The 26195-nt window shown below is 41.0% G+C and overlaps 1 protein-coding gene across 2 annotated transcripts in view; it reads left to right on the forward strand.

Moving 5' to 3' along the window:
* Nucleotides 1-26195, forward strand: part of DGKH (diacylglycerol kinase eta) — a 358194-nt gene that overhangs the window by 150334 nt on the left and 181665 nt on the right. For both annotated transcript variants that reach the window (XM_089668821.1, XM_089668822.1), the window contains exons 4-5: nt 14403-14507; nt 15495-15627. In XM_089668821.1, the coding sequence (XP_089524947.1) occupies nt 14403-14507; nt 15495-15627 (238 nt within the window). The remainder of the gene's footprint in view (nt 1-14402; nt 14508-15494; nt 15628-26195) is intronic.

The following is a 26195-nucleotide window of genomic DNA, read 5'->3' on the forward strand; positions in this document are numbered from 1 at the left end:
TGTATTGTAATTGTACTGTCTCCCTTATATTGTAAAGCACTGCACAAACTGCTGGCGCTATATAAATCCTGTATAATAATAATAACTATGAAAGCTGTAAGTTAAAAATGAAAAGGCAATTGAAAAATTGCAAAAATGGTCTGGCCAGCTGGGTTAAAAAGTGGAGAAAAGGGCTTAGCAGTGAAAGGGTTAAAGGTAGGGGGCTGTACTAATTTTACAGGAAATGTCAACCGTAATCTTTTCCAATCTGATAATGTGATATAAAAATTACACTTTATGTGTTATTGTTATACTGATTTATACTGCATATTTATCCTAACAAGACTTTGGGTTCACTTCACAAAGATTTGCAACAGATTTTCATTTTCTATAATACAGCTAGATTCCTACAAAGATGTCAGCGTGTTGGAGATGTCTGTTTAGAAGGGCAGAAGATGGAGTAATTTGAGGTGGAGTTAAAATACAATTTTTTGAGGAATAGTGCTTTTCTTTAAATATTTAATGCCAAGAAATATACTGTATTTTGCAATATATGATTGTGAATCGGATGTTTTGATCATAAAGTTATCTTGAAATAAATTCCGTTAAATCAGTAAAATAGTATAGAAATCACTTGAGAAATATAAAGTTAGGCACTTGGTGCCAAAAATGTACATGCAAATTACACATTAGGAGGAGCTCTTGTGGGAGAATGGGAGATGGAAAGGGATCTGGGGGTGCTGGTAGAACACAGATTTGGCAAAATCATGCAGTTCCAAGCTGCAGCTAACAAAGCTAGCAAAATAGGTTCAGCTTCAGCTTGAATATGCAGTTCATTGTTGGACACCAATCCTCAGGAAAGATGATGTTGAATTAGAGCTCAGCAAAGGAAAATAAAATTAATAAGGGGGAGGAGGACTTCAGCTATCAGGATCGATTACATAGATTACAATTATTCACTCTGGGGAAGAGGCGCTTAAGGGGAATATGATTACAATGTACAAATGTTTCAAAGTGGACTCCAGTAACAGTAATAAATGGTTTACTCTAAATCAGGGTATACACTGAGTTTTTGAACCCCCCAGAAAACACACAGATCCCTGCATCAACACAATCCATGTTGATGCAGGGATATTTGATGTGTTGGATGCATTTGTTTTGTTTTTTTTCTTTTAGGATTTTCTCCATTTTCCACCTTGTGATCCTGCCAGTAATGTACTTCCTTTCTTAGGCTGTCTGCATTCTGGATGAAGTAGTAGAGAAGACACTTTGGACAGCAGAATTGTCAGCCTGAAGAGAGGGTAGTGTTAGACTAACAGATTTAGACTTAACTAACACATTGAAAATGAACTCCAGCTAACCGTTTATAAGCAGTTGCAGGAAACAGTTTTTTTTTTTCTCTTTGGGGTAAGTGTTTACATAAGTAGAAACTAACCAATGTAAGTCCCCTTGGTTTGTTTCAACCCTCCGCCTTTGTCTGGACAGCCAGGTCTGTTAAAAGAAGTTGAAAAATAACAAACTTGCTGGCTGGATCCCCAGTCAAAATGGAAACAAAAGCCTAAAAAAAATGCTTCAGCCACCACATCCAAGAACTGGTGAGCTGCAATTTAATTCTTTCTTTGTTTTTTGGGATTAATACCACTTTAATGCCTGTTGTTTAAATCAGTGTTTCTCAACGTTTTTTCAGTCGAGGCACCCTTTAAAATCTTGCACAACATCTGCACATGTAGGACACCCAACATTAGAGGTGATTGTTCCAAAGCAAATACACCTTTGCACACTGGTACTTCTCTCCCTCAGTTTATCTCTCTCTTTCTGCTAACGTAAAACCCAGTGCTGACAGAGAGGGGAAGGGGAGGATGCTGTGCTGGTGCCTGATGTCCTGTTTTATCAACTGATGGCATTATCAGTTATGTTGCCCGTGGCTAGAAAGTTGTAATGTTACACAACGAAATCTGTGGCTTTGTGTAGCTAAAAAGCAAGCTTGTATATAATTTTTATGGACATTTTTTAGGCAGTTTAAGGCGCCCAGAATCCTGAAGGCACCCTGGTTCAAAAAGGTTGCTTTGAACACAATCTTAAAATTTTTCATAGGAGATTCAGCTTTAATTTAAACACAAAAAGATACACTGCTTTGAAACAAATAAATTTCTGGCTATGGGCTGAAGGGGGAAGGCTCTGAAGTAAAAAGCTGTTTGCCAGTGTCAATGTAATGTCCCTTTTTTCCTATATGTATGGTTTGAGTTTTTGTTGAAAGGATAGTTTTCTTCCCTTTTTGCACTTATTCTGTTTCTTTATGATTGGTGTAATAGAATTGCCAGTCTATGATATTTCAGAGGTGATATCTTCCACCATTCTGCCACCCACGTTTTTCTTCATTTCTACTTTTACATGATCTGCTTCCTGTTATGGCTGTAATGAGCTCCTCTCTATTCACATTGCTCTGCACACGTATTCTATTACTTCTGCTTCTCGTTAAAAAAGTGACTTTCTCCTTTCATTCTGAAGCCAAACACTGTAATTTAGCAGCTAATGACTGCACTTAGTGTTATTTTTACCAGCATGGATCAGTTAAACTTTTTACATTTCTTTTATATTTTTTTTTTCTCTTGTTCTTTTAGATGTCACAAATCGAATGTCCCATTCCCTTGTATATTATAGCATTGTGTGTGTGTGTGTGTGTGTGTGTGTGTGTGTGTGTGTGTGTTTGTATGTATACAGTGCTCAGCATAAATGAGTACACCCATTTTGAAAAGTAAGATTTTAATCAATTTCGCAATGAACACAAGAACAATTTCCCAAATTTTGAAAAAACTGAGTTTTATAGAACATTTATTTATCTCATTACATGAAAGTAAGGTTAATAATATAACTTAAATTACAAAATCTTCAGTTTTACTCAAATTAGTTGATGCAAAAATGAATACACCCCACAACAAAAAGTACAACATCTAGTATTTTGTATGACCTCCATGATTTGTATGGACAGCACCAAGTCTTCTAGGCATGGAATGAACAGGTTGACAACACATCTTTTCCCATTCTTTAAGAACAACCTCTTTTAGAGCCTGGATGCTGGATGGAGAATGATGCTCAACTTTTCTCTTCAGAATTCCTCATAGGTGTTCGATTGGGTTCAGATCAGGAGACATACTTGACCACTGAATCACTGTTCTTCTTGAGAAATGCAACAGTGTTCTTAGATGTGTGTTTTGGATCATTGTCATGTTGGAAGAGTGCACAACGACCAAGGGTATGGAGTGATAACATTTTCTCTTTCAATATAGGGAAGTACATCTGTGAATTCATGACATCAATGGAATGCAGCTCCCTGACACCAGCATCACTCATGTAGCCCACAGAAGGACACTGCCACTTGCATTTTTCTCCTCAGCTTTGTGACACCATACAGTTTTGAAGCCATCAGTTCCAAAAAAAATTATCTTGGTCTCATCACTCCATGGTACAGAGTCCCAGTAGTCGTCTTCTTTTTCAGCATGGGTCCTAGCAAGTTCTAGGTGGGCTTTTTTGTGCATGGGCTTTAGGAGAGGCTTCCTTCGTGGAGGACACAATGCATGTCATTCCTCTCCAGTGCACGATGTATTGTGTCACAGGAAACAATCACCCCAGTTTGGCTTTTTATTTCTTTAGCGAACTGCAGTGTACTTGCATGGCTTTTTTCTTCAACCCTTCTCATCAGAAGACACTCCTGTCAAGGTGTTAACTTCTGTGGATGGCCTGAACGTCTCTGTGAGATGTTTGCAGTTCCATCTTTGTTAAATTTTACAGTATTCTGACTGACTGTAAAGCTTTTCTGATCTTGTAGCTTTCATCTTTCTTTTGTAAAGAAATTATTTTCTTTCTCAGGCCTTGTGACATTTCTCTTCCATGTGGTGCCATTGCTGACAGCATGAAATGGGAAGGGGGTGTTCTTTATTAAGTAATGTCCTTTTGTAATCAACGGTCTGCTTGTCATCTGTTTAATGAATAATTAAACTCGCATGTAGTTGAATTCTTGCTAATTAGAATTTTGTTATCTAAAATGTAGCTTTGCTCCTAAGACTTTCATTGGGGTGTATTCATTTTTGCAACATGGTCTTGAATGAATTTGATAGGAAAAATATTTTTTTGTGTGTGCAAATTAACAAATCTTGTTTGCAGTCCATGGCCCACGTTTGTGGGAGTATTTTGTAGTATAGTGTCCCATAGAAAATCTTGATTCTGAAAGAAAAGGTTTTCTGACAAATCTGTTGGGGTTTACTCATTTATGCTGAGCACTGTATATATGTATATGTGTGTGTGTATATATAATATATACACACATACAGCCCTCAAAATTTCCACTTGCCCGCTCGCATTGGGCGAGTGGTTCTTGATACTGACAGCTGCAAATTAGAAGCCTTAAGGAAGCTGTATGACACTAGCACTTATCATGCCATGTGATAGCAATCCTACCCTCCTTTGTAAGGAAAAAATGCGACATCTACTGGACACAGGCAAGGAAATGGGAGCTATAGATAACAAAATGATGGATTTTTTTGATGGTTGATAATCCCATCACCCCAATTTTCCATCATCTCTCAAAAATACACAACATACCCCTGTCCAGGGACGTCCCATAGTGGCAGGTATAGGATCTTTACTTGAAACGCTCAGTGAATGGGTTGATTAACATCTTCAACCCTTAGTCACCCGATTGCCAGGTTACTTGAGGGACACTGGCTGTCTACTAGCTCATATACATGAGATTAAATGGACAGAATATAATAACTGGCTCACTATGTATGTTAAAGCATTGTACTCAAGCTTACCACATTATCTAGCTCTGTAAGCCTTCGAACATCACCTGACATGTTATAGTAGATATAATATACAAGGGAATTTTTGTGTATGGCAATTTAATTTTTGCTTAAACACAATTTCTTTCTTTGATTTGAAATATTACATTCAATGTCAAGGGTCATCGATGGGAGCCAAGTTTTCCCCCTCAGCTAATCTATATTTGGGGTGGTGGGAGGGAGACCTTTTATTTTCTCACAATAATATATAGAGATCTCGCATTGCATAGTACAGTTGTTTTTATTGACTATCTGATTCTGCCCTGTTCTGATTCAGTTTCTGAGTTGAAACATTTTGTTACATATTTGAATAATAGTTTCAATTTGGAATTTACTTATAACTGCCATCCACTATTGACTATTTGGATTTGACATTAACTGGACATGTGGATAGTGGCAGTGTCACTACTAAAACCTATAGAAAACAGTGTATGGACAATTCCTTATTGCTCGCCTCTAGTTGTCATCTGACACATACTATAAAAACATTACCTATTGGTGAGTTTGTGAGGGCAAGAAGGAATTGTTCCACTCAGTGATTTTTAAAGGAATGTGACATAGTCTCAGGTAGACTTGGAGAGCGGGGATACAGCCAATATCTGGTAGATCGAGGAATGATTGCAGCCCAAGAAAAACATTGGGATAATCTAATTGTAGAACCTTTGAAGAAAGATAGATTCCGTAAACGAGCATCATGCATTAACTGCCTCCCGCCCGCCGTATAGTAAAATGATGGACGTAAGGCGGTTCTCTCGTTCTGGGAGGACGGCATATGACGCATGCGCGGTTCTGGGAGCGCGCAGAGCAGCGATAGGCGGTGTGCTATGTCCCTCGGGCACAGCGAATCACCGATCCACGGAAAGAGCCGAAGATGGCGGCTCGGTCATGTGATCAGCTGTGTCCAATCACAGCTGATCACATGTAAACAGGGAAATGCCAGTTATCGGCATTTCTCTCATCACGAGCTGTCACGCTGACAGTTCGAGAGGAGATCCGGTAATCTGCATTCCTCGGAGGGGACATCAACACTGATCATCAGAGCACTGATGATCAGTGTGCCCTGATGATCAGTGTAGCCCCAGCAGTGCCACCTGCCAGTGCCCATCAGTGCCACATTTCTGTGCCTACCAGTGCACATTAATGCCACATATCAGTGCCCATCTGAGCTGCCTATCAGTGCCACCTATCAGTGCCGCCTATCGGTGTGCATCAGTGCTGCCTATCAGTGCCATATGAGTGGTGCCTTTCAGTGCCCATCAGTGATGCCTGTCAATGCCCATCAGTGCCACCTATCAGTGCCCATCACTACAGCCTCATTAGCGCACATCAGTGAAGGAGAAAAATCACTTATTTACAAAATTTTATAACAAAAACTAAAACTTTTTTTTTTCAAAATTTTCAGTGGTTTTTTGTTTAAGAAAAAATAAACCCAGAGGTGATTAAATACCACCAAAATAAATCTGTCACCAAAAAATGATAAAAATGTCATATGGGTGCAGTGTTGCCTGACCGCGCAATTGTCATTCAAAGTGTGAAAGCGCTGAAAGCTGGAAATTGGCCTGGGCAGGAAGGGGGTATAAGTGCCCTGTAGGCTAGTGGTTGAAGTTCATTTTCTTGCTACATATTCTATGCAGTGCAGCCAAATTGTTGCCATAGTTAAAAAATGTTTACCGGTTCTTTATACTGACAAGGTGCCGTATGATATTTTAAAAAATGGATGCAGTTTTTCCTGTAGAAGAGCTCCTACTTTAGGCACATCGTTATCACCTAGTTTGTTCTGTTCAAAAACTAATGACCAAAGAAGTGGATGGTTAAGAACTAAGGGTTCCTATCCATGTGGTATAAACACATGTAAACAATGTAAAAGGCACAAAAAAAAGTACTACAGTTACTTTGTTCTCACAGAGAGAGTATATGCTTTAAAATGTTACATCAGTTGCAATTCACGAATTGTGCTTGTCGTCTCCAATATGCGGGATGTACTGTTCGTTCATTACGAGTCAGAATATCTGAACACTATAATAACACCAATAATCCAAGTGCTAAACATATTTCTAATGTCTAAACATTTCAGAGAGAAGCATGGTGGAAACCTTTTGACTCCTTTTTTTCCCCTCGGTTTGGAACATGTAAGAAAACCTGTAAGAGAAGGAGATATACACCGCGCCTTACTTAAACGTGAAGTGTGGTGGATTCATATGCTCAATACCAGGGTCCCTTTTAATCTAAACAATAGAATGGATGTTAATCTTTTCTTTAAATAAGACATGTTCAATTTGAGGGTATCCATGTTTAGGGCAGTTTTAATTCATTGTGCTGCTCTTGCATTAGGATGCTTGCAGTCATATGCATTAGATGAAGTTTTCTCTTTTTCACTTTTTATCTGCAATCCTATTGCTTCACTTTCACCTGCAATCATTTAAACTGAATAATGATTTTAATTAAGCATGTACCACCCCTAATTTTGTGGGCTGCTATGTTATATAAGTTTGAATCTTAATTTTTTTTTTTTTTAATGTAAGCTTCGACAAAGGCTGTGGCCGAAACTAGTCAGCTTTTATGGATTCTATGTCATCTACTGTGTGCCAATAAAGCATATATCATAAGGATATGAGTTGCCGGCTATTCTGCAATGAGTGGAAATAAGGTGGGGGCGAGCAGTGCCGGGACTAGGGGTGGCATTGGGGATGGTGACAAGCAGCGATCTCCTGTATGGCTTTCAGTGAAGCAGCTGAAAACCACTGGAGGAGGAGGAGGATTCAGCTGCTTCATTGAAAGCCATACAGGAGATCACTGCTTGTCACTGCTCCCACCGGTGCACCGATCATCCCTGAATGTTCCGATTCTTTCTGGGACCCCCCTCTGATGTATTATTTTCCGTGCCCAGCCCCCTCTCCCTCCCTCTCCCTTCCTTCCTTCCACTCTGCCCTTCCTTCCTTCCTTCCACTCTGCCCTTCCTTCCTTCCTTCCACTCTGCCCTTCCTTCCTTCCTTCCACTCTGCCCTTCCTTCCTTCCTTCCACTCTGCCCTTCCTCCCTTCCTCCCTTCCTTCCACTCTGCCCTCCCTCCCTCCCTCCCTCCCTCCCTCTCTGCCCTCCCTTCCTTCCACTCTGCCCTCCCTCCCTTCCTTCCTTCCTTCCACTCTGCCCTCCCTTCCTTCCTTCCACTCTGCCCTCCCTGCCTTCCTTCCACTCTGCCCTCCCTGCCTTCCTTCCTTTCTTCCACTCTGCCCTCCCTTCCTTCCTTCCTTTCTTCCACTCTGCCCTCCCTTCCTTCCTTCCACTCTGCCCTCCCTTCCTTCCTTCCACTCTGCCCTCACTTCCTTCCTTCCACTCTGCCCGCCCTTCCTTCCTTCCTTCCACTCTGCCCTCCCTTCCTTCCACTCTGCCCTCCCTTCCTTCCACTCTGCCCTCCCTTCCTTCCACTCTGCCCTCCCTTCCTTCCACTCTGCCCTCCCTTCCTTCCTTCCACTCTGCCCTCCCTTCCTTCCTTCCACTCTGCCCTCCCTTCCTTCCTTCCACTCTGCCCTCCCTTCCTTCCTTCCACTCTGCCCTCCCTTCCTTCCTTCCACTCTGCCCTCCCTTCCTTCCTTCCACTCTGCCCTCCCTTCCTTCCTTCCACTCTGCCCTCCCTTCCTTCCTTCCACTCTGCCCTCCCTTCCTTCCTTCCACTCTGCCCTCCCTTCCTTCCTTCCTTCCACTCTGCCCTCCCTTCCTTCCTTCCTTCCACTCTGCCCTCCCTTCCTTCCTTCCACTCTGCCCTCCCTTCCTTCCTTCCTTCCTTCCACTCTGCCCTCCCTTCCTTCCTTCCTTCCTTCCTTCCTTCCTTCCTTCCTTCCTTCCTTCCTTCCTTCCTTCCTTCCTTCCTTCCTTCCTTCCTTCCTTCCTTCCACTCTGCCCTCCCTTCCTTCCTTCCACTCTGTTCTCCCTTCCTTCCTTCCTTCCTTCCTTCCTTCCTTCCACTCTGCCCTCCCTTCCTTCCTTCCACTCTGTTCTCCCTTCCTTCCTTCCTTCCTTCCTTCCACTCTGCCCTCCCTTCCTTCCTTCCACTCTGCCCTCCCTTCCTTCCTTCCACTCTGCCCTTGCTTCCTTCCACTCTGCCCTCCCTGACTGAGGATTGAGGTCACGGTTAGTCAAGTTCCTCCACCCCAAAGTTGCTCATCCATGTCTTTATGGACCTTACTTTGTGCACTGGTGTGCAGTCATGTTGGAACAGGAAGGGGCCATCCCCAATCTGTTAAAACAAAGTTGGGAGCATGAAATTGTCCAGGCCATGAAAAACATCCCCACTCTATAATCCCCCTCCACCAAACTTGGCACAATTCAGTCAGGCAAGTACCGGTCTGGCTACCGCCAAACCCAGACATATTCATCGGTTTGCCAGAGAATCGTGATTCGTCACTCAGAGAACACACCTCCACTGCTCTAGAATCCAGTGGCGGTGTGCTTTACACCATTGCATCTAATGCTTTGCATTGCACTTGGTGATGTAAGGCTTGGATGCAGCTTCTCGGCCATGGAAACCCATTCCATTAAGCTTTCTTCTTGCTGTTGTGGTAATCTGAAGGTTGCATGACGGTTGGAGGTCTTTAGCTTTTGACTTTGCAGACAGTTGGTGACTTCTGTGCACCTGAGCATGCGCTGACCCTGCTCTGTCATTTTTATATGGCTTACCACTTCATGGCTGAGTTGCTGTTGTTCCCAGTTGCTTCCACTTTGTTATAATACCACCAACAGTTGGCCATGGAATAGTTAGCAAGTAAATTTCACTGATGGACTTATTGCACAGGTGGCAACCTATCACGGTAGCACGCTTGAATTCACTGAGCTCCTGAGAGCGACCCATTCTTTCACAAATGATTGTAGAAGCAGTTTGCATGCCTAGGTGCTTGATTTTATATACCTGTGGCCATGGAGGTGATTGAAACACCTGAATCCAATGATTTGGAGGGTGTCCCAATACTTTTGGCAATATAATTATTATTATTATACAGTATTTATAAAGCGCCAATAGTTCACTCAGCGCTGTACGTTACAAAGGGGGACAGAACATGTGACAGAACAATACCAATACAATGCAAAACATGAGGGGATTGAGGGCCCTGCTCTTTCGAGCTTACAATCTAATGTATGTATTTACTGTGTGTGTGTGTGTGTGTGTGTGTGTATGTATATATATATGTGTGTGTGTGTGTGTGTGTGTGTGTATATATGTGTGTGTGTGTGTACACACACACACAAAAAAGTATTCATACCCCTTGAAATTTTCCACATTTTGTCATGTTACAACCAAATGTCAATGTATTTTATTGGGATTTTATGTGAGACCAACACAAAGTGACACATAATTGTGAAGCTGAAGGAAAATGATAAATGGTTTTCAAAATTGTTTACAAATATTTGAAAAATGTGGTGTGCATTTGTGTTCAGTTTTTTTGGGTATGTCTCTACCAGCTTTGCCCAACTAGAAAGTAAAATTTTTGCCCATTCTTTGCAAAGTAGCTCTGTCAGATTGGATGAAGAGCTTCTGTGAACAGCAATTTTCAAGTCTTGCCACATATTCTCAATTGGATTTAGTCCTCATGCACACTGGACGTTTTTACAGCTGCTGTTTTTGGCTTTTGAAGTCTTTTTTTTTTTTTTTTTTCTGCAGCCACTAAACTCCCCAGAATGTTATCCTGTGTGTCGATGCACACATTAGACTGTAATCAAAATTTTTTGGCTGGGAAAAAAACCCAGGACTAGTGGGTTCCTAGAGGAGTTTTTTAGCTGTAAAAATGCTCTAACGCTGCAAAACGCGGTAAATCGCAGCAAACCAGTGTTTTGGACTTTTTTGACCTAAAAAAACATTTTTTTTGGCAAAAAAAACGCAAACGCGAAAAACCGTGAAAAATATGCAGCTAAACGCTAATACAAAAACGCTGAAAAACTCACATTTGTAATGTGACTTTACACAGCTAACATTACCAGCATTTTTAAAACATCCAGTGTGCATGGAGCCTTAGGTCTGGACTTTGACTGGGCCATTCTAACACATGAACATTTTGTGTTGTCTATCACAGGGGTCTCCAAACTGTGGCCTGAGGGCCGGATATGGCCCTTTGCTACCCTTTATCTGGCCCTTGGGGCACTATTCCTTCCTCTGAGATCAACAATAGGGCAGCACTTCTTCCATTGAAACCAATGATGGTGTACTTTTTTTCCCACTAGAACCAATGATGGGCACTACTCCTCCTACTGACCATCAACCATGAGGCCATTGTTTATTCAAACTGATTTCTATCTTCACTGGGTTTTCTCTGGCCTTCCTAAAGTTTGAAGGGCTGTATACTGGCCCTTTGAAAACTTTGTGAACCCCTGGTCTGTTACACAAAATCCTAATAAAATACATTTATGTTTTTGGTTGTAACATGACAAAATGTAGAAAATTTCAAGGGATTGTGAATACTTTTTCAAGGCACTGTATGGATAGATAGTAGATTTCATTACAGCAGTAGGGGCAGTGCTCTTCTTTTTGGCTGCTTTATCCATGTATAAAATGTCATTTATGTGAATAAACGGTGGCATTTAATCAGACTATTTTTTTCCACTTATCTAAGTTGGCTGAGTCATTCAAAGTGTGTTACTTAATTGTTTTACTTTTTCTTTACTGCGCTGTGTAGAAATTAAATGGCATCTCTGTGAAGCGGTAATATATTTGTATGATATTCTACTGATAGCTGTGCATATTTTAGCTGCTGTGTAGGCAGGTGAAGTATCGCTGTAGAGACCAATAGAATTACCTGTTTACTCTATTTGTCATCTTAGATATGTCCGTGGTGCCATCTCCTCCACCACCTCTTCCGCAATTTGTTACCTCTTTTTGTTTTTACTGTTTCTGAATGAAACCTGGAACTAAACATGGAATTATAAGATCTACCGTAGTCACAATCTGAACAGTTTTTGAGTTCCAGATACTGAACTAACCATCAGTCTCCGCAATGGGTGATAATTCTATCAAACAGTGGAAGGGTAGTTTTCCTGCTTGTTGGAAAATCTTTTTTAGGTGACTTCCTCTTTTCTCCACTGATCATCTATCAGAACTCTCCCTTATGCCTTTAAGGGGTACATTTAAATTCTTAGTACTTTGCATGCTGCTTTATCTGAGCATTTGGTGTAATAGACTTTATAATCAGCAGTTATTTCACAACAATAGATTTAAATTTTCAAAATAGTGTCTATCCATAATATATATATATATACAGTTGCAAGAAAAAGTATGTGAACCCCTTGGGATTACGTCGAGTTTTGCATGAATTGGGCATAAAATGTGCTCTGAACGTCATGTAAGTCACAACAATAGAAGAACACAGTCTGCTGAACATAATACTACACAAACATTAGATGTTGCCATGGTTTAATTGCACATAACATGTAAACATTCACAGTGCAGGGAGGAAAAAGTATGTGAACCTTTGGACTTAATAACTGGTTGACCCTCCTTTGGCAGCAATAACCTCAACCAAACATTTCCTGTAGTTGCAGATCAGACCTGCACAACGATCTGGAGTCATTTTGGACCACTCCTTTTCACAAAACTGTTTCAGTGTAGCAATATTCTTGGGATGTCTGGTGTGAATCGCTCTCTTAAGGTCATGCCACAGCATTTCAATCGGGTTGAGGTCAGGACTCTGACTGGGCCACTCCAGAAGGCGTATTCTGTGCTGTTGCAGCCATTGTTTTGTTGAATTACTTGTATGCTTTGGGTCATTGTCCTGTTGCATCACCCATCCTCTGCGGAGCTTCAGTTGGCGGACAGATGGTCGTACGTTTTCCTGCAAAATGTCTTGATAAACTCTGGAATTCATTTTCCCTTCAATGACAACAATCCGTCCAGGCCCTGAGGCAGCAAAGCAGCCCCAAACCATGATGCTCCCTCCGCCATGTTTTACAGTGGGGATGAGGTTTTGATGTTGGTGTGCTGTGCCTTTTTTTCTCCACACATAGTGTTGTGTGTTCTTCCCAAACAACTCAATCTTGGTTTCATCTGTCCACAGTATATTTTGCCAGTAGTGCTGTGGAACATCCAGGTGCTCTTTTGCAAACTTCAAACGTGCTGCAATATTCTTTTTGGACAGCAATGGCTTCCTCCGTGGTGTCCTCCCATGTACTCCATTCTTGTTTAATGTTTTCCTTATTGTAGATGTGTCAACAAAAATGTTAGCATGTGCCAGAGATTTCTGTAGGTCTTTAGCTGACACTCTGGGATTCTTCTTTACCTCATGCAGCATTCTGCGCTGTGCTCTTGCAGTCATTTCTACAGGACGACCACGCCTAGGGAGAGTAGCAACGGTGCTAAACTTTCTCCATTTGTAGACAGTCTGTCTTACCGTGTACACATGAACATCAAGGCTTTTGGAGATACTTTTGTAACCCTTTCCAGCTTCATGCAAGTCAACAATTCTTGATCGTAGGTCTTCTGAGAGCTCTTTTCTGCGAGGTATGGTTCACATCAGACAGTGCTTCTTGAAACCAGTAAACCCAAAACAGGTGTGTGTTTTTTAAGGGCAGGACAGCTGTCAGCAACACATCCAATATCATCACACTGATTGGAGTCAAGGTTGGCTCACTCCTGGCTCCAATTAGCTCTGGGAGAAGTCATTAGGCTAGGGCCTCACATACTTTTTCCTCCCTGCACTGTGAATGTTTACATGTTATGTGCAATTAAACCATGGCGACATCTAATGTTTGTGTAGTATTATGTTCAGCAGATTGTGTTCTTCTATTGTTGTGACTTACATGACGTTCAGAGCACATTTTATGCCCAATTCATGCAAAACTCGACGTAATCCCAAGGGGTTCAAATACTTTTTCTTGCAACTGTATATATATATATATATATATATATATTGTGTGTGTGTGTGTATATATTTTTTGTAAAACATGTTTAGTACAGATTTCAATGTTTTTACAAGAAATATTTCCGTACCCTTGTAGATGACTGCAGTTGTGTATTCTCCACTGCTTGTTATTTTATTTCTGGGTCAATTACATTGGAGATAGGGTGAAAAATACTAATGCAACTATACTCAGAACTGAATGCATTATTGTGATTGATTTTTTTTTTTCCTGTAGCAGCAATTCTCTCTAAATATTTCAAACAGGTCTACATGGATCTTAGTTTTCAGCGGTATGTTTTACTGCGTCTTCCCGGGCTTCAATGACAGCTAATGGTCTAACTTCTTTGTCAGAAGTCTCTTGAGTTTTATCAGAAAACATTTTTAATGCTTTCTTTCCTGTAACAGTCTGCACATGCATCTGCCAGGATCAGGATAAAGCTTGCAGTGGTTTACAAGGAGATGAAAGTGGGCTTTTTCCTTCATTCTCACACAGTATTTTTTTCATCAAGACAATATGCAAAGCTTAAGTGATTATACAGCTTTGCTGAGATTGTGAGCAGTGTAAATGAAACACTCTGCCTGGATATCCATGCAGCTTTTTACATTCTCCCTCCATAGTATTATCAACTGTTTAGCACTGGAAGCTGTGAGGCAGTAATGTTTTATTTTTTTAATGTTCATTTTGTGAGTATGTTTTATTTTTTTAGATAATCACCCCTTTTAGAAGACTAATATTGTGTGCCGAGAACAGAAAAGAAATGGAGGACTGGATCAGTTCACTGAAGTCAGTGCAGTCCAGAGAGCATTACGAGGTAAGCTCATTTTTCTTGATTTGTAGCAAACCATTGTAATGTTTCTGGAAACATACAGACTGTCACTTTAGGTTCTGTGAGGTTCGTGGTATGGGGAAAATGCATCATATAGCCAGAATGTTGTATGATGGTCCATCCTGTAATACTTGAAAGTACTACAATCTATAAGCACTCGAAGTTTGATATTGTGATCTACCATGTTGAGTGAATGCACCTAAAGATTTTTTAATCATGCAAAGATGGCACTCAGTAATGCTTTGCAACTGGAAGGACTTTGATTTAATGCCAGCCGCACATTGCAGTTTAACTTTCTTTTGATCTTGTACTTTTTATACATGGTTTTTAAACATGGGATGAAAAATAGATGCATGATTCAGTTGGAATCATAAAGTCTTTTTTCAAAAAGTAGTGAATATTTACTCCATGTACCTTTCTAGATGTGCAAATATCATTGCAGTCCTAGTAAATGTGGCATGCACATGTATAATATATACCCACATGGGTATGTAAATGTCCATACAATTTCATTCTTTGTAATGTATGTAGCAAAACAAAGGTGCCGTGGCGCATTCAAATACCATTTTTGTCTTGGGTTTATCTTCTGGATCCTTTTTTAAAGGTTCGGCTTCCTTTCTTTGTCTTGTCCTTTTTAATAAAACAATATAATCTTTTCCACTGTATTTTTGACTCACCATTTCTTAATAGTACAAGAGGTTTGAAACCTAGTATGAAATTTTAATGAGGAAAGTTTATAATAGATATTGAAAATCATTTCCTCTTTGTCTTTAATTTTTAGGGATGTTTTTGCCTACAAGTTTATACTTGCTGTAATTTTAACATGTTATTAGGATTGAACTGTCATGTTGTGTTCCTCAAGGAGTGTTACATTTTTTTTTTTTTCTACCAATTTATGCTTAAAGGTCATGTAACTGCATAGGACACTTTTAGCTGTACTGCCAAATTTTGTCTTAACTTCTTCCCCATTAGACCGCACAGTTTAATGTGGAACATTTCTCAGGAATGCATAACTGGTACGCCTGCTCCCATGCCCGACCTACCTTCTGTAATGTGTGCAGAGAAAGCCTATCAGGGGTCACCTCCCATGGGTTATCATGTGAAGGTAGGTTCTTTATATCTTGTCCCAGAAATTACTGTTCTAAAAATTGATGCTTCACTCAATATGCTTTTATTTAATAATGAATGCACATAAAACTAAAGTAGAAAACCTCTACATATGCTTATGCTTGTTTATTGTAAACCTCACTCATACTACATATGTAGTTTATGGTTCACATAGTAGTTCATATATTTGTAGTGGATAATTAAGCACTCTATGGGCCCCATATATTAAATATGACAAGGCAATTTCTTCATTTTCTAAAGTTATTTTTCCTATGTTATTTTGCTCACCTAGTTGTATTTCTTCACTGTATTGCTATAAATTATAAATAATTATTTTAGAAAAAACCCTTCGTAGTATAATTAATAAGGCATTGGTCTTATTGTTTGCCCCCAGAATACAGATATTGAAGTTGCAGATATTTGAAATTGCAAGGCTGTTCTACACACAGCACAAACTTGCCGTCCAGAAATTAGAAATCTGATATCTCAATCCCTGATAACCTATATGACACTTGAAACAAATGTGTAAAGAGGCAATGCTTTAGTATACAGGCAAGATGGGGGTTTAGTACCCTCTATTTTAGTATTGCATTTAAATGAACATATCTTTGTAAGTGTTTACTGTATGTACATACTGTACATTTGAATAGCATCCCTACAAACCTCTTCAGATAAGGAAAGATCATCTGTTTACTTAATCCACTTAATCCAATGTTGGACTATCCCTGAGACATCAGCCCCCTAAATTGTAGACCAATAGGAACCATTAAGAGTGTTAGTGCTGGATGTTGCATGTTTTTTTTTCCTACAGTGTTGTTCCCAAAGTGTATTAAGATTTTAACCTGCAATCGTGAGAGATATAGAGAAAAAAATGTCATTGGTGGCATGACATTTGTATTGGAGCATCTCAATAATTGCTGGGCGTACTCAATTCTATAACGAACACTTTGTTCCATTAGGAATTTTTGAATTGTGGAAACCTGGGGCTGAAATAAAGGGGATTATTAGACAAACTAGAAAAGATACAATTTCAGGGGAAATTGTGTGAAGTGTTCTTGCCTCCACCAGTAGTCTACAACTGGAGTGGGCGGAGTAACTGGGTGGAGTGGCTTGTCACTCTGCTGCCTGCTCACACACCTGGGTTCCTATGGCAACTCGCTCTACAGCAAGGGCAGAGAAGAGCGGTTAAAAACAAACTGCTCCAACTTGATCACTTCACTGGCAGCTGCCATCTTCAAACGGTTGTAGTTTAAAAATTATAAATCCTACACCAAAGAGCTTTATATTGTGAGAATCACAAGACCCAGACCTACATTTTGATGCATAGTATGTCTCTGAAATATTACAAATGAAGGCACAGTCGCAGTTTAGAAATTGCCCTTCAAATTTGAGGTGGCTAGAGTAGAGTTTCAATGAATGTCAATGGGCAGTGTGAGTTGCAAACAAATGATCATATTGTGAAAACTATCAGGACTATGGCTTAGCCGTGGGCATTTTTAGTGGCAGCAGGGATAGCTGAACGTTTTGATATAAGATTTGTGTAGGTGGGCTTGAAATGAGTGAATGATGGCAGTTTAGAAATCATGTCCTGATTTTTCAGCTCACACTCTAGTTTTGGACTTTCCGCCATTCACTCCTATGGGACCAATTTCACCACAAAAATGCCGATATTTCGTGAACCATTCGGCGAAACGTTCCACAAGGTAATAGCACACCAATCGGGAACAATCCGCACGTTTCGGTATATAACTGTCTATTTAGTGTAAAAACTGTGGGAGGAGTTAGGGTGGTAAATTTGGCTGTAATAATAAGAATATATATGTGAGATAACAGTAAGTGGTCTTGCCATGCAAGAACACTTAATTAGTGTTAACAGAAAATCCCCTGTGGCAGTTTGAAGCCCCTTCAAGGGATGAGTCAGTTGCTTGCCATCAGCCACTATTGAGTTTGTATGGACCCGTTCCAAGAGTCAGTTATATTCAGGAACTTAAGTATGCCTTTTACTTCTGAGTATGTTTACTGGCTGGCTATACACGGACTTGATTTTATTGGTTAAAATGGTGATTAAGGTTGTTGCATAAGTTTTTAAGTGTTCACTTTTTTTTTTTTTTTTTTCTTGTGGTAGTTAAAAGGATCAGTACATTTGAGAGTAACAGGTGATCTTAGCAGCACACACCTTCTGATGCAAATAAGCCAAGTTGAAATTTTTGGCTATACCCAGAATTCCCTCCAGTTATGCAATTTAAATTGTCTGACTAGATACCTACCAGATTCAAGCACTTTCATGTAGGGACAGCGGGAAAGTTTCAGTGCAGACCAACAAAAAGTATGCCCAGGGCTTTGTAGAATAAGCTGAATTGGTTTAGTGCAGGGAAGGCAAGTATAAACAGAGGAGATTGGCTATAAAGAGAACCTGCTATTTTTTTCCTAACTGGGTAAAGTGCTAGGTTCAAACAGATGTGAAGAAAGGTAACCACAAGCAGGCTTTTGTAGCTGCTGGTAGGGAACTACATGCCCAGTCATCCTTGCAGTGCTCACCCGGTACTCCCGATTCCAGATCACATGATCGCTGTGATAGACTCTGATTGGCTGTCACAGCGATTAGTCACTGTACAGCCCTCCCCCCTTGTTTATTTTTTTCTCTCTATGATTGTGCTTAAGCGTCAAGATTTCTTTTACCTTTAGGCGTGTAGGGGTTAAGAACTACAAGCCTACAGCCGCAAAGTCTGTCGGAACTTGTAGTTTTTCAGTGAATGAATGATGCAGCTGGGTGGGCAGAGCCCTGCATGCCCATGGTTTTTTAAAATTGTGACAGGTAGCGGGGAGGAGAAGATCCCCCATTATATGTGACAACGGGGTGTGGGGGGCTGTTCATTTGTAACATGTTACACACTGAATAAGGAAGTAACATGGTACGAAAGGTGAACTTATCATTGTTAAAGTGTTACTAAACCCAGGACCCTGCATACACTGTATCTGGTCTCCCTCAGTACACAGAACATGGAAGTGTAATTATTTTAGTAAATATAAACTGCTACATACCTTTTCTCATCAGCAATATATAGCAGTCTTGTGACTTTTATCCGTGTCCAGCAGAGAACATGTTAAAGCTTGTAGGAGGAGTTTTCATTTTGCTCTACGAGGATGCACAACCCCTGACCTCTGTCTGGACAGTGCTGATTGGCCCTGTGCTGATCGGCCCTGTGCTGATCACATGCACTCTCTCAAGAAACAAAAAAACCTCTAGCAATACAAACCAAAGAGAGCATGTGCAGAGTGTCTCCACACAGTGTCTTAACAAGAGACAAAAGGGGGGCACTGGAAGAAGGGGAGGATCAGAGAAGTCAAGGTCAAACAGCCTTTTTACACAATGCAGAGGATTAACCCATTAGGTTCCACAGTGAGTATACCAAGCACGTTTTAATGCATATACAGACTGATTTTACTGTTGTGGGTTTAGTAACACTTCAAATATTATGTGGGAGAATTTAATACGCAAGTGTTATTTTAGATTAATATATACTTAACACTCTTGTAATCAATCTCAAATGTCACAGATTTGTGCCAGTTGATTGAAAAATTACAGAAGTCTCTAAGGGCTTGTTCATACGTTTGTCAATACCATGTGTTTATGTGCCATTTATTTGGCATGCTTAGAGCCTCATAAACGCCTTTCCACACCTGCTTCAAATATTGTAATTCAATGGTACCACACAATGCTGTTCACACAGCAGTGGTTGTGTTGAGTTGTGTTGCATCGTGCCATGTTAAAAAATTAAGCGTTGTGTCGCTTTCATGAGGCATTGAAGCTTGTCAACCGCTTCCAGTGATTTCAACGGTAATGCTCTGTAACCGCACCTTAACAGCACATATGGTGTGTTAGTGAAGCATTTATGTGTCATGAAGGCTGGCATAATGTATCAGTACTCATAAAGAGGTGAAACAGCACCCAGAATTGTACAATCCAAGTATCCTGAGCTTTTGTGAGGTATACAAAAAAAATTAAAACCACAAAAGGGAGCACTCTGCTCGTGCATGAACGTGGTTACAAATTAATCTATTAAAAATGTAACGGATACTCACAAAACGAATGTAAAAAAATGAACATTAAGTCAAATGGGTCAATGTAACATGACTGGAGTCCTTTTTATTATCTTTGGACTGGGAAAAACTATCCTCCAGGGAGCAGAGAAGTAATAGTGAGTACAATTACATGGCTGCTGTTTTTCATTTTATACAATTATTTTAATATATCCTAAGTCAACATATCAAACTAGATAATTTCCTCTACATCACTGCCACTTCCACTTTAAACACTTGCCACTAGAAAAGCAAAGCTTGCATGGGCAATCAAAACATGTCATAAACGCTATAGGAATGTTAAAGAGCATTACTTCATTCTTCATAATTAATACATGTGTGAAAGAACCCCAAACCTCTTCATTACATCCAGCAATACAGAAATCAAAAACATATGTTTAAGTTACATTAACATGTTGTAAAAGCACATAGCCAAAGCCCTGGAGAAGATTGGAAGGTCTAACTAATTGAGCTCAGAGTTCTGTTACTAAAACATACAGTAATATGGATGGAGGTTAGCCCTGTCTACTCCCCATAAAATTATTGGTGTATTACACGTATTGCCAAGGACTCCCATTTGTCTTGGTGATGTTCAAGGGAGTGTGCACTTGGGTTTGTTTAACTATGCCCATGTGAGCCAAGTTTGTGTTACAGAACTGTATTTCCCCTCAGTGGCGTCCCTAGGGTTGGTGTCACCCGGTGCGGTAACACTTGGTGACACCCCCTCCGACGATCCCCGCAGGTTGGATAGGATCTGCGGATCGAGCATAATGAATCGGAGTCTGATCCATTATCCTCCCCAATCCGCAGATCTGAACCATTCTGCGGGGATTGTCGTCTTGCAACCTATACGGGGTTAATTGATCTCTCCATGAGCTCCACAAAAAGGGAAGTTTTAAAGCAAGCCCCCCTCTCTTCCCCCTCTCTCTCCCTCTCTCTCCCTCTTTATCTCTCTTTCTGCCTTCTCTCTCTGCCCTCTTTATTCCCCCTCCCCCCCTCTCTCCCCCCTACCTACTACATGAAGCTGCAGTGCTGTCACCAGGGTCTGGGGATTACACACTGATCTGCTGCATACTCTGCCCGCCCCTCCAGCTCTCTGACTTCAGCACCCGTGGCAGGGATGTGGACCTGCCCCTCTGCTGAAACTCCGAGGAAAAGAGGTGTTTGAAGTGCCTGCCTCACTGTCCATCCCCTCAATGCTTGCTTATTTCAGAATCGGTACATACAGGGACGGACCGAGCCTCTCATGGGGCCCTATAGTGACCCGGGCCCTCTGGCAATGCCCAAATGGTCAGTCCGCCCCTGGCGGAGCGGGTCCGGTGTCACCCCCTGGAAAAGGTTTCACCCTGTGCGGCGCGCACCCCCTGCATCTGCCTAGGGATGCCCCTGTTTCCCCTGTGCCCTCTAGACCATTCAACTGGATTACTATGTGGGATATTTCCGGCTAAGTACTATATCACTGGATGTTACTAAGAGGTCATTTGTTTACTTGACCCATATAGTCTGTGATCTTCATGTAAGCCTAGGACTCTATGACCAGTTATTTGCATATTCAAGCCTGGGTTTCTGTGGGCAATGAAGTGTACAGAAGAAGACCACTGGATCTTGTGGTTCATGTATAATTTTTCCTGGTTAAAAGTATAATGACTGGCTTTATAAGTCATGCACCTTTTTGAACTGGAATCTACCCAAGCTCTTCCTAAATTATGGATGTTTTGTTTTTTGAATGTGAAAAAAAACTTTATTGAAGTGAAATGACAAAATAAAAATCAGCATTACAAGGAGAATAGTGAAAGTTCATGTTTGCCCATTACACAGCCAGTGGGTTAACCAGTTATAAAAAGTAACTCTGTGCCAATACATCAGTCAGTTACCAATACTTGAATATACATAGAAGGCATTACTTGTTTAAGCTAGCACAAAAATAGCAGTCCGAGTATAACGTGATGCTCAAGAGTCATACAGCAAGCATGTGGTAGGGTGTGCCAACCATCTGTCCCATACTTTATTATATTTGGTGGGGCAACCTCTGTGTACATCAACTTTTTATAGGGGAGGGTGGAGTCCACTTCTCATATCCAGGTCTCAAATTTAGGTGGGGTTGTCTGCATCCAGTTACATGCAATCACTTTGTGTAAAAATATGTTCCAAAATCGATCTATTTCACGGTCTGCAAAAAAGGCCAAATGAGCAGGGTTTAGGGTCTAGAGACAGGGAAGATCCCACGAGATGAAATTGGACCACCTGAGTCCAATATGTTTGAACCACAGTGCAGGAACATATGAGAGGAAAACATTTTCCCATTTGTTGCACACATGAGGTAAAAGGTTTATAGCGAGAGAGAACCGGAGTCAGGTAAGCCCTGTGAAGAGTACATCTGGGTTAAATGATTAAAGATCCTGGGGGAAACCATTTTGTAATTGTCTAGTATTTCCTCCCACTCCGCTTCCTCCATATTTCCCTAGTCACATTCCCACCTAGTTTTAATTCGATAGGATAGCTTAGTCACAGCATGCATCTGTAGTATATTATACAATACTGAAATTAACTTAGAGGGATCTGAGCCCAAGATCACTTCTGTCAAGGCCAGAGGGGCATATGGGGGGGATTGTGTCCAGGAACTGGGCTCTTACGGCATGTCGCAGCTGTAGGTAGTGAAACAGTATTGAGTTGGGGAGGGAGAACTCGGCTTGCAGTTAAGTAAATGTTTTCAAACCTGTTAAATTAAATATCTGGGCTAGGTAGGGAATTCCCTGGGAAGCCCATAATATTGGGTCTGAAATTTGCAGTAATTCTGGTAGGTGCTCGTTGTACCAAAGAGGGGTGTAACTGTGAAGGGAAGGATTTCCAAGCTTGTGTTTAGCCAGGTCCCATGTAAGTTGGTGATGAAATAAGACACTGTCCAGAGCGTGGCTATATTGAGTGTATAGGTATATGGGCCGGATGGGAGGTTGCCTGAACACTAAAGTTTGGTATCTCCTCAGGTCTGCCTTGTCAAAGTGATAAAAATGTGATTGTTGAGCAGCATAATAATACAGTTTGAAATGTAGTAGGTCCACACCTTCTAGTAATGTTGGGTTTTTCAGTGTAAACCATGGGAGTTTGTGGCAGCCACTGCCACACACAGAAGTGTTAAGAATGGAGTCAATAGACCTAAACATCTCAAGTGGTGGGGAATGCCAAAGGACATATAAAAATTTCATTTGTAAAAGCATTTTAATTAAGTTAATCATTCCAATAACACCTAGAGGAAGTTTGGAAGTTTTTGTTTATAGTAAACAAGGGTTCAATGTTTAGGGGGATTTAGTCCCTGAGGGTGCAACAGACTCTCACCCCCAGGTATTAGAAGGAGGCTACACGGGCTGAGGGGTAAGCTGGCCTGATCGACAGTTGGTGGAAAGTGGTTAGGAGGAAGAATTTGCAATTTATACCAGTTAATTTGTAATCCAGAATGGGCACCTATTTGATCTGTAGCTTGAAGTGCAGATATAAGTGATGGCCCTGGGTCCTCTAAATATAAAATAGTGTTATCAGCATACATGCCCATAGTTTCCACCAAATGACCAGACCCCAAGCTCTGGATACCAGGATGGGAACATAGGTATATAGCCAGTGGTCCTGCAGCCAAGGCATATAACAGTAGGGAAAGGGAGCAGCCCTGGCATGTGCCAGGGCTCAGAGGAAAGGGGTCCGACACCAAACCATTGACTGAGACTTTGTCCATGGATGATTGATATAATAGTTGTACCCATTTGATGAACTTGGGACCAAATCTGTATCCCTGCAAACATTCCCAGAGGTTGCCTGTTCTTCTGTGAGGTGGGGAAAATCTAGATTTTGAAGAAAGGCACAGGTGAAGCCAATGGAGTGGGTTACCCAGGAGGTAAATTTATGGATGTTTATATATGATTTGCCTGCTTGTACTATTATATCAGGGCAATGGACAGGGTGGTGTGTAATTACTTTTTTTTTCTGATGTTTGTATAGTGTGTCTGTTTATATAGATAGATAGATAGATCTATCTATATATGTATATAAGCAATAAAGCTTTATTTTGATGCATAGGTTGAGCATTTATGCTGTTTTGTGAGGGGAGGTATGGTTGAGTCTAAACTACCGTATTTTGCACTCCATAAGATGCACTTTTTCCCCCCCAAAAAATGGGGGAAACTGTCTGTACATCTTATGGAGTGGCCGGCCTGGTATTATCCCCGTCGCCACCGCTGTGTTAGAATACCGAGCCAGCTGCTCTGCTCTACTGTGCAGAAGAACCTGTTCCTTTGGTTGCTGTGCACAGCCATCCAAAGCAGTGTTCCCCAGCTGACTGGGATAACTGTTAGTAAACAGTTCTCCTCCCTGTCGGAGATCCTCGGTAATCACTGGCCAGGACCCAGTGATTGACAGCCGCGGCCTTGAATGGAAATGCAAAATCACATGTATATATACGTGATTTTGCGCACCTGTGCCACCCTGTAGCAGTATTTCTGCTATAGGGCGATTGAGAAGTGGTTAAAAAAAGGTATTTATAGTATTTGTGTATGTACACTGCATTCCTAAAGTATTCAGACCTATTTCACGTTTTTTCAATTTTGTTATGTTGCAGCCTGATACTACAGTTGTTTAGATTAATTTTTTTCCCTCATTAATCTACCTTCAGTACCCGATAATGACAAAATGAAAACAGAATTTTAGAAATGTCTGTGCATTTATTAAAAATAAAAAATATCACATGTACTTAATTATTCAGACCCTTTACTTTGTAATTGCTGCCAAAGGTTCTTCAACAAAGTACTGTCTTTTTGGGAATGACTTGATAAGCTCTGCACTCCTGGATTGGGGGATTATCTGCCATTTTTGTTTGCAAATCCTCTCAAGCTCAGTCAGGTTGGATGGGGATCCATTTTCAGGTCTCTCCAGGTGTTCAATAGCTTTCAAGTCAAGGCTCTGGCTGGGTCACTCTAGGACATTCACAGAGTTGTCCTGAAGTCGCGCCTGTGTTGTCTTGGCTGTGTGCTTAGGATTGTTGTCATATTGGAAGGTAAACCTTTGACCCAGCCTGAGGTCCTGGGCACTGTGGAACAGGTTTTCATTGAGGATATAATTGTACTTTGCTCCCTTCAGTTTTCCCTCAACCCGACCAGTTTCCTAGTCCCTGCTGCTGAAAAACACCCTCACAGCATGATGTTGCAACTGCTATGCTTCACTGTTAGGATGGTGTTGGGCAGATGATGAGCGGTGCCTGATTTCCTCCAGACATAATGTTTAGAATTGAGGCCAAACGATTCAATCTTGTTTTTATGAGACCAGAGAATCTTGTCCCTCCCAGTCAAAGTCTTTCAGGTGCTTTTTTGCAAACTCCAAGTGGGCTTTCATGTGTTATGCACTGAGGAGAGGTCTCCGTCTAGCCACTCTGCCATAATCACCCAGATCAATGAAAGGCTGCAGTAATGGTAGTCCTACTGGAACTTTGGCACTTCAGACAGGATCTCTGAAGCTTAGCCAGAGTGAAACTTCCTCCATTTGAGAATTAAGGAAACCACTGTAAAACTTCAAATTGAAAGTTATGGTGGCCACTGTGCTCCTGGAAACCTTCACTGGAAGCCTTCCCCAAATATGTGCCTTGCAATAATCCCAACTCTGAGCTTTGAAAGCAGTTCCTTTTGACCTTTTATGGTTTTTGCTTTGATACAGTATGCATTGTCAGCTGTGAGGTCTCTTATAGAGGTTTGTACCTTTCCAAATCATGTCCAATTAATTTAATTTTCCACAGGTGAACTCCGATCAAGGTGTAGAAACATCTCAGCAACGATCAAGAGAAATGAGGCATCTGAGCTAAACTTCAGGTGTTGTTGCAAAGGGCTGAATACTTTTGCCAATGTGATATTTCAGTTTTTCCTTTTCATATGCAAACATTTCTAAAATTCTGTTTTCACTTTGTCATTATGGGGCACTGAGTGTATGTTAATGAGATAAAAAAAAAAAGAACTTAAACAACCGTCAGGCTGTAACATAAGAAAATTGAAAAAAGGGCATGAATACTTTAGGATTGAACTGTGTGTGTGTGTGTGTGTGTGTGTGTATATATATATATACACACACACACAAATGTTTTGCCATTCACTTTTATTTTAAAGTGAATGGGTTGTTTTACAAGGTAAAGGGTCACGTATGCATCAAGATAAAGCTTGATACACACTTGAAATGGATATTTAAGAACCAGTTTTGTGAGCTAGGCACTTCTGCGGTTAGAATAACCAGGCTCTGGACCTTCCTGTATATTACATTGCAGCAATTCTGTCTGGTCCGTCACTGAACTGTGACGGAGCACACCAGTGTATGTCGTCTGTTCTGTGCTCCTGTTCAGCGCATGCACAGTGTTGGCCTAGTAGCACTGTGTAAAGCACTAAAGTTCTGCATCAGGTGCAGCCCCCATTCTGAGTCTCAGTGCTGCTTTGCAGAGCATTTTGGGAGGGTGATATTAAGACG

The sequence above is a fragment of the Staurois parvus genome, unplaced genomic scaffold, assembly GCF_062004578.1.
Source record: "Staurois parvus isolate SC_StPar_1 unplaced genomic scaffold, SC_StPar_1.0 ptg000064l, whole genome shotgun sequence".
In the NCBI taxonomy this organism is placed as follows: Eukaryota; Metazoa; Chordata; class Amphibia; order Anura; family Ranidae; genus Staurois; species Staurois parvus.